General features: G+C 62.2%; 3 protein-coding genes across 3 annotated transcripts in view; 2 read left to right on the top strand and 1 right to left on the bottom strand.

Annotated features, from left to right (window-relative positions):
* Positions 1-2,143, top strand: part of CHLRE_08g371957v5 (uncharacterized protein) — a 14,916-nt gene extending 12,773 nt beyond the window's left edge. Inside the window, exons 23-24 of the mRNA XM_043065051.1 lie at positions 92-248; positions 528-2,143. Coding sequence (XP_042922052.1) covers positions 92-248; positions 528-779 — 409 coding nt within the window. The 3' untranslated portion in view covers positions 780-2,143. The remainder of the gene's footprint in view (positions 1-91; positions 249-527) is intronic.
* A 1,572-nt stretch (positions 2,144-3,715) lies between these two features.
* Positions 3,716-5,757, bottom strand: CHLRE_08g371918v5 (uncharacterized protein). The gene is made up of 2 exons (XM_043065050.1): positions 5,204-5,757; positions 3,716-4,980 (listed from the first exon to the last, which is right to left on the bottom strand). The coding sequence occupies exons 1-2, from the start codon at positions 5,293-5,295 to the stop codon at positions 4,848-4,850; spliced, it is 225 nt and encodes a 74-aa protein (XP_042922051.1). The 5' UTR covers positions 5,296-5,757; the 3' UTR covers positions 3,716-4,847.
* Positions 5,758-8,087: 2,330 nt separating this feature from the next.
* CHLRE_08g371879v5 (uncharacterized protein) lies at positions 8,088-10,443 on the top strand. Its single transcript, XM_043065049.1, has 3 exons — positions 8,088-8,880; positions 9,239-9,625; positions 9,843-10,443. The coding sequence occupies exons 2-3, from the start codon at positions 9,251-9,253 to the stop codon at positions 10,011-10,013; spliced, it is 546 nt and encodes a 181-aa protein (XP_042922050.1). The 5' UTR covers positions 8,088-8,880; positions 9,239-9,250; the 3' UTR covers positions 10,014-10,443.
* The last annotated feature ends 64 nt before the right edge of the window (positions 10,444-10,507 follow it).

Genomic DNA, 10,507 nt, shown 5'->3' with positions numbered 1-10,507 from the left:
CGCGGCGCCCGGCGTCGTGGCGACGACAACGGCGGCGGCGGATGAGGGCGGAGGAGGGAGGCGGCGGCGCGGCTGCGCCGCGCGCGCCCAGCCCGGCGCCGGAGGCGGGCGGGGCGGGCGGGGCGGGAGGTTTGGGGTCGGGCGGGGCTGTGACGACCAAGGTGCTGCAGGCGCACACCAAGGGCGGCGTGTGTGCGCTGGCGGGACACACCATGGCGCCGCTGCTTGCTACTGGGACCAGCAGCCAGGTGCGCGTGCTGGGGAAAGGCGTGGAGGACTGGGGAGAACTGGGGGGTAGGATCTGTGTTTGGGGGTTGGGGCACGGGGTTTGGGGGTCGAGGAGTTGGGGGTTTGGACTTGTGAGCGGGTCGGGGTTGGGAAGTGGCGTCAGCAGCAGTCAGCAGTCGTGATTGTTTGACTGATCCGCTTCTTCACTCTGATGCAAGCATGCACAACCAACCACAACAACTACTCCCCTAGCATTTAACCGCAGTCAACCAACATCAACCAACCAACCCACTGCGCAGGTGGTTAAGATCTGGACGGACTCGGGCGACGTGGTGGGCACGCTGCGCCCAGGCAACTCCTCCACGCTGCTCGCACCCCACCGCGTGGGTGCCGTCACCGCCATGGCATTCCACGCCTACGCGCCTGTGCTCGCAGCCGCCGGCGCAGACCACTGCACCGTATACGAGCTGCACGACCCCCAGGCCGCCAGCGCGGCGGCGGCGGCGGCGGCGGCGGCGCGGGCGGAGCGCGCCAGCAGCCTGCTGCCGTAGAGCGTGGTGTGCGGTGTGGCGTGGTGTGGGGTGGGGCGTGGGTGTGGTGTGGTGTGGTGTGGTGTGGTGTGGTGTGGTGTGGTGTGGTGTGGTGTGGTGTGGTGTGGTGTGGTGTGGTGTGGTGTGGGTGTGGGTGTGGGGCGTGGGTGGCGGCTGCACTTGGGCGGTGGCTGCCCCGGGCGGGCTGCCGTAGGTGGCGGATAGGGTTTTGGCGCAGGTGTGCGGTGCGGTGAGGAAGGGCGCAGGTACAAGAATGAAAGAAGGGGTGGCGGATGAGTATGGAGGAGGCAGGCGCGCTCGCCGCCAGGGGTGTGGGGGCGCGCGCGTGCGAGGCTGGTCAACGAGGGTTCTAAAGGAGGGCCGGCGGTTGTGGGCAGTAGAGGGGTGTGGGAAGTAGCGGCGGCCGGCAGCAGCAGCAGCAGCAACAACAAGGCGAGGAGGAGGAGCTGGAAGACGGTGCGGGATGACGAGTCGCGCGCGGCACAGTGCGTGAGGAGGTAGCAGTAGAATCTGCGGGCATCGCAGCAGTTGCGACGGCTTGCAAGGTTTATAAGGTGTGGAACTCCATGCGTCGTGTGTGGGTGTGGGTGTGTGGTGGTGGTGGTGGGGGGGGGGGGGTTATGTGCCCGACTCCAACAAATTAGCGGGGGGTATGTTATGCAGACCACACGTTGCAACAAGTGTTGGGGCCTTGTGGTGTGTGTGTGGAGGGGTTGGCCTCACATTGATAGAGCAGGGCAGCGTGCGGCGCGGAACAGCAGTGGGGTTGGGGACGTGTGTGTGTGTGTGTGTGTGTATGTGTGCGTGTGTGTATGTAGGAGTGTGTAGGAATGCGAAGAGCCGGACTGCCGCAGGCGTACGGCATGCCGGGTTGTCAGTTGTGTGGCATCTCTTCGGTTCGAAGTGTCACGAAGGCAGTAGGAGGTTTGCGGGACCGTGGCGGCGGGCGGGCAGCGTGTCCCCTGGGGCGGGGTCCCGGGGTGAGGGGGGTCGTAAATACCAGCCCAAAGGGGGGGACGGGCGACGTGTATTGGACACGGACACGGACCAGACACACGGCACACGCGACGGACGGCACGCACAGCAGCTACCGCATTATTGTAGGTGGTGCATGGAACGATCGGTCCTGAAAAGCGGGGCGGGTTGGCGGACCTGTGAGTTGATGCGAGGAAGCCGTGGAAAGCCGGGTGGAACCAGCCCAGCGCGAGATTCTTGCAATTCCCTGTTCTCGAGTTAGCAAGCTGCGAGCACCAAGGGGTCATTTGCGGTAAATGCGCGACGTGTTTGTCCGGCACAGGGATGCGGGGACTATCCCGCTGGTAGGCATGCGCGTCGAGCTACATGCGTGAAGGCCTTATGAGCGCATCCCTCCGGACCCGCACTCCACTCCATTCTCCTCCTTGCGGTGTGTGTGCCTGGTGCAATCGCCTGGCCGGGCGCCCAGAGCGTGAGGAATGCGCGTCAGCAAACTTCCAGCTAGCCAGCAACTTGTCGTTACAATAACTCCGGCGTTTGACCAGCCGCGCACTCCTGCCCTGCTGTTGCAAAGTGTCTGCCATCTGCTGGGGTCTGGGACTCAGCTGCACTCTACGGGGCTTTGCCATCCTGCCTTAACCTTGTCCCAGCGCCCCCCACCACCACCACCACCGCCGTCCCGTGCCAGCGCCGTGCCATGCTGCCGTGGCTATCAGGGTTGCATAGTTCGTAGTACGCTGTATTAATACGCGTATTATGGAGAGGGGGGGGGTCGCGTACTACGCAACCCTGGTGGCTATTACATCCGTCAATGAAGGACTCAAGGACTGTACCTCAGCACTCGCACGCCAGATCCTCTGCGCCGGCAGCCCCCTTCCCCCGGCCCGGCAGCCCCATTCCCACACGCAGGCCTTCGCTTCGCTGCGCCCTGCCAAGCATTGTCGTCTATGAGATATTAAACACGCCAGCACGCCGTGACCAGCATGCATTTTGGTTTTCAGCAAACGGACCAGCAATACCTGCGTTACCACTTCGCCGTGCGTGTCGCCAGCACGCCTTGCCTCTGATCCCGTGGTTTGGTCATGGTCAAGACTCAGGAGGGGGCTTTCGGACCTGGGCACATCATGCTGTGGCCTTTGGGGACCTGCCCTGCAGCACCCCGCACACGCTTCATGCTGCATGCAGCCAGCCGCCTGCACGTGAACAAGGAGGTGGCTGCCTTATGGCAGGAAAAGGGCTGATCCCGGGCCGTTATCAACCCAGCCACCTTGACGCGGGCGCCTACTAAGGGCGCTGTCCTGCCGTGGCAGCACGTGAAAAAATAGTATAATGGGGATTCTAGGACAGCTCCGACTAACCCCCAACCAACTCGTGTACGGCACCCCCACCCCCCTCAGCCGTACAGGAGGTAGCGTGGCAGTCGGCAGCTGCGCGAGTGTGAGCAGGTAGTTGCACGGTTGCCCGGCTCGGAAGCTACATGACTGTAGTGACGCACACGGGCAGTTGGTGCTAGTCGGCAGGTGCGCGAGTGGGAGCTGGCAGTTGAGCGCGCACGCGTGTGGGAAGCTGCAACAGAGTAAGGCGGGGCTTGGCGGAGGCTGGTGATTGGCGCGCAGCGCGAGTGGGAGTGCATAGTCGTGCGCGTGACGTTTGGGAAGCTGCGTGTGTGAGCTGCGTGTAAACTCAGAGAGACGCATGGGGCAGACCCGGTTTCCATAAGCTGCCTCTGAGCGCACACGGTCTCACACGGTTGACAGTTGGGCTCCAGCGCGGGCGGGACGCGCTGGAGTGCATGATAGTCGCTGGTTGGCACGCGCGGGCGGGGCGCCCCGGAACTCGGGGGAAACTCGGCTAAAACTGGCGGGGAATGCGCGCAAAACTCGCGTGAAACTCGGCCGAAATTCCGGCAAAACTCGTGCGTCGCACCAGGCTGCAACAGTGTAAAAATAATTGCAGAATTTGATATATTTTGCGTGATATATAAACATGGATGCATCAGGTTACTTTCATCGCCTTGCGCAGCGCGCTGTAGGCGTCGGGGCTCAGGTCCTCCTGCAGCTGCTTCGCAGGCAGCCACTCCGCTTTAGGGAACCCTTTGAATGTGACTAAAACCTGTAGCTTGCCACCCCATAAAGGCCTACGCCGCGTCACTGTCACTGTCGCTAACGAGCACCACCTCCTTAGCCTCCTCCGCCTTCTGCCTCATCTCAATCGCCTTGCGCGCCGTCACCGCCAGCTCCGCCGTCAGCTTGCCCTTGCGGACACCCTTTACGCTGGAAACAACGCCCTTCTTGTTGACCTTGTAATTACTGCAGCAACTATTGCAGCAGATGCTGGACTGCGACTTACCCTTGCGCGGGCTGCGTACGTGGCGTGGCGTGCGGCCGCAGCGCCAGGCACAGCAGGCACCGCAGCTTGCCCGCGGCCCGTCCTCTCCCACCCATCCGCAACGACTGTCCCGAACGTCCCCCGTGTACCCCTGAACGCGCACAGCCCCCCCATTGACGTTCCAGGGCCATGCCCACGCCATCAAGCAACACACTCCACCTGCCAATCACACCCCTCTCAGCCCGCACCTTCTTCATTTCCTCGCTGTAGGCTTCATCGCTCCCAGCAGCAGCCTTCCAGCTCTCCGCTCTTTTCTCACCGCCCTTCGCACCCAGCCCCGCCATGTACGCAGAGAAGGCCTCGGGGCTATCAAACTTCGCCGTAAGGGCGGCCTCCACGCCCTCCTCACCCAGCCCCGCCATGTACGCAGAGAATTGACGCGATTGGCGCGGAACTGCATCGCCACAACGCGGGCCTGAAGCCCACAGCTCGCCGCCGCGCAGCCAGCAGCGGCCACCATCAGCGCGAGCGCCAGCAGCAGCACAACGCCCTTCTTGGATGAGCCCGAGGCGTCGTCCTCGTTGTGCTTCTTAACCGCGCTGAGCATGTTGCACTTGATGGTGCCAGTGTTCTTGTAGCGCGTGGCGCCGTGGTCACGTAGCTCCCGGCTGAGGCCGGGAGTCGGTGTAACGCTTGGGGCGCGCTGGATGGGCGCTCACAACGGGTGTGGCCATAGCGGTGGGTCTGCGATAGATGTTAATGCGCTCACTTGCTCGCCTCGAAGCGTGATACCTCGAAGTGTGTTTCGCCATGCACCTGCTCGAGCTTGCCGTTCCTGTGGCCGCCGCGCTTGCCCCCCGCAGGCTTCTTCGCGGGCGCCGGCGCAGCGGGTGTGCTGCTGAGTGGTCGCAAGAGCGCAAGCAACGCGCCGCATCTGGCGCTGCTCCTGCGCGGCCTCTGCCTGTCGCTTGGCCTCACCCGCCACCCACCAACCGAACCTCTGACGGGCGGTACAGGCGCCGCTTGCCCTCCACAGCGAAGCGATCGCCCTCCTTCCGTGTCGCGGCGTAGATTTGCTTTGAGTAGGTGGCCTTCTCCTTACTTGTCAAACGGCGCCTTACTTGCCCTCCAGCAATCGCACGCGGTCACCTGGCCTGAACCCTCTCACCACATGCGCTTTCTTAGCACGCTGCCCCTTGTGCAGCGACAGCATGTAGTCCACATCTGCGAGTGCCTCATCAGGGAAGACGCCTCCTTAACCAATAATACCCACCAAACACCAAAAGTTAACTTCAAATGCGCGTTGTTTCACGCACACTCCTAATCATGTAACGAAACAACAACAACAACAATGTTGTGCTCTCTGGTAAGTCCACTCTTGGCCTGGCGTTCCTCAGGCCTTACACGAGCCAATCGTTCTGCTAAACCGCTGCCACCGGGGGCTGGAGTGCTGGAGGCAGCTAGGATGTGACGGCCAGCGCCAGCGGGCGGTCGAAGCTCGTCAGCTGTCGATGGCTACTCCGGGGGCGAAAGCGGTCTCCTTCTCAGTGACTGAGTGCTCGGTGGACTAGGCCGAGCGGGCCTCTGTTGTTGGGCTAGTTGTTGCGGCTTTGGCGAGCGGCTGGCAGCTGAGCCCCGGTGGTGAAGTTTTAGTTGCGTGAAATAAAGCGTCTCGTAGCTTAGTCCCCAGTGCACACAGGAACAGCGAGCGGGTGATCAATCCGATGCGTGACAGGCTACGCACGATAGCTCATGCGAGAGGGAGCAACACCGCAAGCCTGGCCCCTGCATGGGCGCCTCCAGCCTCCACGAACCTGACCTGACCGAAACACGACACCAAACGCCCCTAAACACCCCCGCGACTGCTACGGTAACACGACAACAACCTATTTCTACACGGCTCAACAGCGCTCAGACCTCCTGGCAGCTCCGCCCCATTGGGCTGCGCCTTCTGTGGAAGCCCACCAGGAACCAGCTCGCCCAGACCCAACTAGGAAAAACACAGCGCAAACAATGCTACAAACCACGCGGCGCCCACACAGCAGCCGTACGCTCAAATCCTGGGTGGGAGGCGAGCGCAACGGCACGCTCGCCCGCACAGTCAATGAAAAAAGCCCGTCTCCTCTCCCCAGCCAATTGTTGCGGTCGGGAATCCCCCCAAACGTGCAGGCACACTGCCATTCACACTGCCATACATGTAGTTCTGCACGCACCGGCCCATTACTGTCAGTCCAGAGAAATGAAAGCTAGTGTGAATGCAAATGCTAGACGCCATCGAGTGCTCCAGGCTAGCAAGCAGCAAGAAAGAAGTTAGAGTTAGCAGCAATTGCAGTTGCTTGTTACCTTTCAAGATGAGACAGCCTCACGCGGCTCCACAGCAGGCGCACCAAATGGTTACACTGGCGTGAAGCAGACTGCCGGTCCGGGCAGGGCTGACGTGTACCAGCTCGCGCGCGACTAGGCTGCCATTCGCGACAACGCGAAACCCACAAAATAAACCCACCTGGAACGCAGCCAGGCATCCGCGGTGAGCCAGGAGGACATGCGAGGACAGGAGGAAAGAGAACGGCAGAAAGAAGGGTGCGGCAAGGCGGTTGTCAAGTGGAGGATGGCCGCGGAAAACAAACCAGGGTGGCTGTCAAATACGCAACCTAGTTCAGCCTGTCCACAGCTCCCTTTGATTCGTCCACTCGGCCTCTGCCTGCATGGCCAATAACCTGTGCAACCTGGTCTTGCTAGACACTTGTCTGTTGTTGCAGTGATGCGCCAAGTTGTATATGTGCGATGCATGTCACCCTGTCAAAACACCTACCGCTACGCAGTACCCCGGCTTGCCCCCTCCCCCTGTCGCATTGCGCACCATTGCAGGCATGACGGGAATTAACCCCCGATCCCAGCTATCGGCTATGGGCTCATTCCCAGCATCCAGTTCCGCGCAGTCGCAGTTCTGCGAACGGGGTGGGAGGGGGGTGCGGGGGGAGGGATGCCCGGTGCCCGGACTGTGCGAGCCAAGGCGAGAGAGCGTGGGCGGGGCGGGGGCGGGGGGGGGGGGTGGGGGGCCCCGAGATGTTGCACATGATTTCGCGAAATCGTCACCACGATAGTATGCACCGTTGATACCACACAATCTGCGCAGCTGATCCATCGAGATGAAGCAACCGGCGTCGCTGCTTTTGCCGATCGGCGAGGGCGCATGCGCTTCGCACTTACAATGTCTTGTAAAATGTTTATTGCCTTGAGGTGCCATCACAAGTCCGCGGCTGACAAGAATTGCAACCCGATGGCGCTATCGAGCGCCGGGATCCTCCAATCCCTTCGCCTCTAGTCTGACGTCTTCCTTGCGTTTCCGCAAAGTTATGCATCGCTTGGGACAAATTGAATGGCGTATTATTTGCACAAGAATTCTGGCTACGTTCGGGTTTCCCGACGTAACTGCACATAAAACTGGAATAACCGAGGGGGCCCCGTCTGGGACTCGATGCGACCGCAATGGCTTCCGCCCCTCCCCCTTCGGGGGAAGGGGCAAGCCAACCCAAACCGTCCACGTGTGTAGCCTGCTCAAGTGCCCACAGCGCGGTGAGGTGGCGCAATGTCAAATGCTTTGCCCTGTCACACCCCAGCGGGTTACCTAGCATAGCGTGTCACCGTGCTGTGTTTAGCTGTGCCGATGCGCGTACGGCAGACGGAAGGGCAAGACCCGGGGTGCCGTAAGAGGCTGTGAGGGGAGTTGCCGGTCGTGCCAGTCGCGTGTGTCGTGTGTTGAGTTCGTGGAACCGGGTGGCTGAGCCGTTGACTGGGCTCAGGCCGCCGCATTTCCCAGTGTATCGTGTGTATGCTATGTTGCTAAGCCTCGTGTGTTGGGGCGCCAGTCGTTAGCGGTCAGGCTAGCCTGGTGGGCGGTGGCTGAACTGGCCCGCGTCCCATGCGGAGGTAGCGAGGTTAGCGCGTGACAGAGCTCAAGCAAGCTTGTCTTTGCTTGAGCTACTTGAACGACTTTCATTTAGCGATTTCAGAGTTAAAGACCCGTCCGTGTGCAGTCACGTCACAGACTGCCGAATAATTGTAACATACCGAGACGGAGCACGTTTTGTCCGTCGACCGCCTGTTCTGCTGGTCCGCGGAGCAAGGGACCACAGCAGACCACAAGAGGTCTTCCGTTACGTGGAGAGCCAGTCCTGCGGGTGGCTCCACCCCACGCAGGTCTACAGGCAGCCCTCCCGAATCCTCCGCTTCCAGCCAAGGCGCAACGAGGACGAGGCCTTCTGGCGTCGAGTCGACTACCTGCTGGCATTCAACGCAACCCGCTGACGGATAAGCGCGACCTGCATCCGTCGGCGCCGCGCACGGCTGCTCGATCTCAAGACCCAGCGCGACACTGACCTCCTGCACCAGCGCGACCGTGGGCGCAGCGTCAAGAAGTCCGGCGGCGTCAAGCGCCGCTACCGAGGCGTCAAGCAGCATCGCTAGCCGCCAAGCGGCGCACCCAAGCCCAACAGGCTGTTAGTGCTCAGGCAAAGCCTAACGTAGGGTGCAGTCTGAGGCGTGAGATCCAGGCGGCTGTTGAGGAGTGTTGCTTCGGCGGGTAGTGCCAGCACGGCCAAGCGCGGTCAAAGACCGCTAGCCAGACCTAGCTGCCATACCAAGTCAACATGCATTACGACTGTTACATTGAGCCGCCGACACCTGTGTGAGCGCTGCGGTCACTGCTGTCTCGAGCGTGCGCCGTCAAGACTTCACAACGGCGCGCGCAAGCTGTAAGATCTGGCGAGTCGCGAGCTCAGGGGTTTGCTCGACTCAGGTCTGCCTGCGCCCAGATCAGGCGACAGGCAGCGGGAGTTAGGGGCTACCAGAGCGGGAACCAAGTTTGCAGGCAGCAGTAGGAGCCGCCCGCCGTCACCGCCCAGGGAGCCGCCTCCAGCAGTTCAGCGCAGTGCGTCAGCTCCGCGGTCACCGGTGAGCGGTCCCGCAGCTCCTGGCAAGGCCCGAACAACCACTAGCAGGATCCCCAAGCCGCCAAGCCGTCACCCAGCAGCGGCAGGGCCTAGCAGTGCAGCCGCAGGTCCCAGCACCGCAGCAGCACCCAGTGAGCCATTATCCCACCTTTGTGATCAGCATGGTTCTCTGCAATGCCCCCGGCGCGCGTGCCGCTCTCGCAGCGGCTGAGCGATATGTCGTCTACTATGCCAGCCTCGGCGACGACTCATCACCGAAGCTGGGGGGGGGATGCAACAACGACGACTCCAGCACCGCTGCGGATTCGACCGCCAGCACCGGCACCAGCTCAGCACCCACGTGCTGCGACACTGGCGAGCTCAAAGCTGGCGGCGCCGACGCAAGTCCCAGCGAGTGCAAGCCCGCCTGGGCAGGCAGCGCGTAATATTGTGCCTGCACAGGCGGCACCGTCTCGGGTCAAGCAGCCGACCCAGCCAGGCAGTGGCGGCAAAGCCGCAACCAAGGACGACGAGGCAGCGCCCACGGGCACCAGCGACAGTCCCGCCACCACCACGACCGACCCTGCCGCGACGCACGACGGCAGCGTGAAGGTGCAAGGGTGGATAGCGCGCGGGCTGACTGCCGTGAGCGGGTGGTGCATCAGGGTGCCGCCTACATGTCCGGCTTCATTGACTGCACCGTTCCCGTGTGCGAGAAGACTGAGCAGCACGGGCAAGCGCAAGAACTACCGGCCGCCGAGTGTCGAGCGGCAGGTAGGCAGTCGGGGTGGCGTCGGCTGCTTGACCCGAGACGGTGCCGCCTGTGCAGGCACAATATTACGCGCTGCCTGCCCAGGCGGGCTTGCACTCGCTGGGACTTGCGTCGGCGCCGCCAGCTTTGAGCTCGCCAGTGTCGCAGCACGTGGGTGCTGAGCTGGTGCCGGTGCTGGCGGTCGAATCCGCAGCGGTGCTGGAGTCGTCGTTGTTGCATTACAACTAGCGGGGCACGTGCGGGTTGCATCAGCCCATGGGAAGACGTGACAGCCCAGCGCTGTGTCGACACGCAGACAGCCACTACAACCTCGGAAGTGCTGACTACCTCAACACGCCTCGAACAACGGCACCTTCAACACACATGCCACCTTACCCTGCCACCTTACGCAGAGGCAGAGGCAGCAGAGATAGGTGCATCCTTGCCCCACCCCAACTTATCAGCGCAAAACTGGAAGAAGCTGACCAGCGCGCTCGCCACGTGCGTCAAGCCGAACTGCAATATGGTAGACGCCAAGTCCACCACTTTGAAGCCGAAAGCAGTGCTGGAGATCGGCGTCTGGCTGTTCGTGGTAAAGGTCATCTACGCACCCGCAAAGCCCGACACGCTGATCGTGGCCGGCGTATGTCTGGCTGTTCGTGGTAAAGGTCATCTACGCACCCGCAAAGCCCGACACGCCCGTAGCCCGGCCGCGATCAGCGTGTCGAGCTTTGCGGGTGCGT

This window comes from Chlamydomonas reinhardtii, chromosome 8 (genome assembly GCF_000002595.2).
Source record: "Chlamydomonas reinhardtii strain CC-503 cw92 mt+ chromosome 8, whole genome shotgun sequence".
Taxonomy (NCBI): Eukaryota; Viridiplantae; Chlorophyta; class Chlorophyceae; order Chlamydomonadales; family Chlamydomonadaceae; genus Chlamydomonas; species Chlamydomonas reinhardtii.
Note: the sequence above shows the minus strand (reverse complement) of the source record. Positions and strands in the feature narration are given on the sequence as shown.

Excerpts from the sequence above, each read along its gene's own strand:
- CHLRE_08g371918v5 (XM_043065050.1), bottom strand. The coding sequence starts at position 5,295 with ATGCTGTCGCTGCACAAGGGGCAGCGTGCTAAGAAAGCGCATGTGGTG. Across the intron at positions 4,981-5,203 it reads GTGCGATTGCTGGAGGGCAA|CAGCACACCCGCTGCGCCGG; the intron begins GTAAGGCGCCGT and ends GCGACCACTCAG.
- CHLRE_08g371879v5 (XM_043065049.1), top strand. The coding sequence starts at position 9,251 with ATGTCGTCTACTATGCCAGCCTCGGCGACGACTCATCACCGAAGCTGG. Across the intron at positions 9,626-9,842 it reads CGCACGACGGCAGCGTGAAG|GCACAATATTACGCGCTGCC; the intron begins GTGCAAGGGTGG and ends CCGCCTGTGCAG.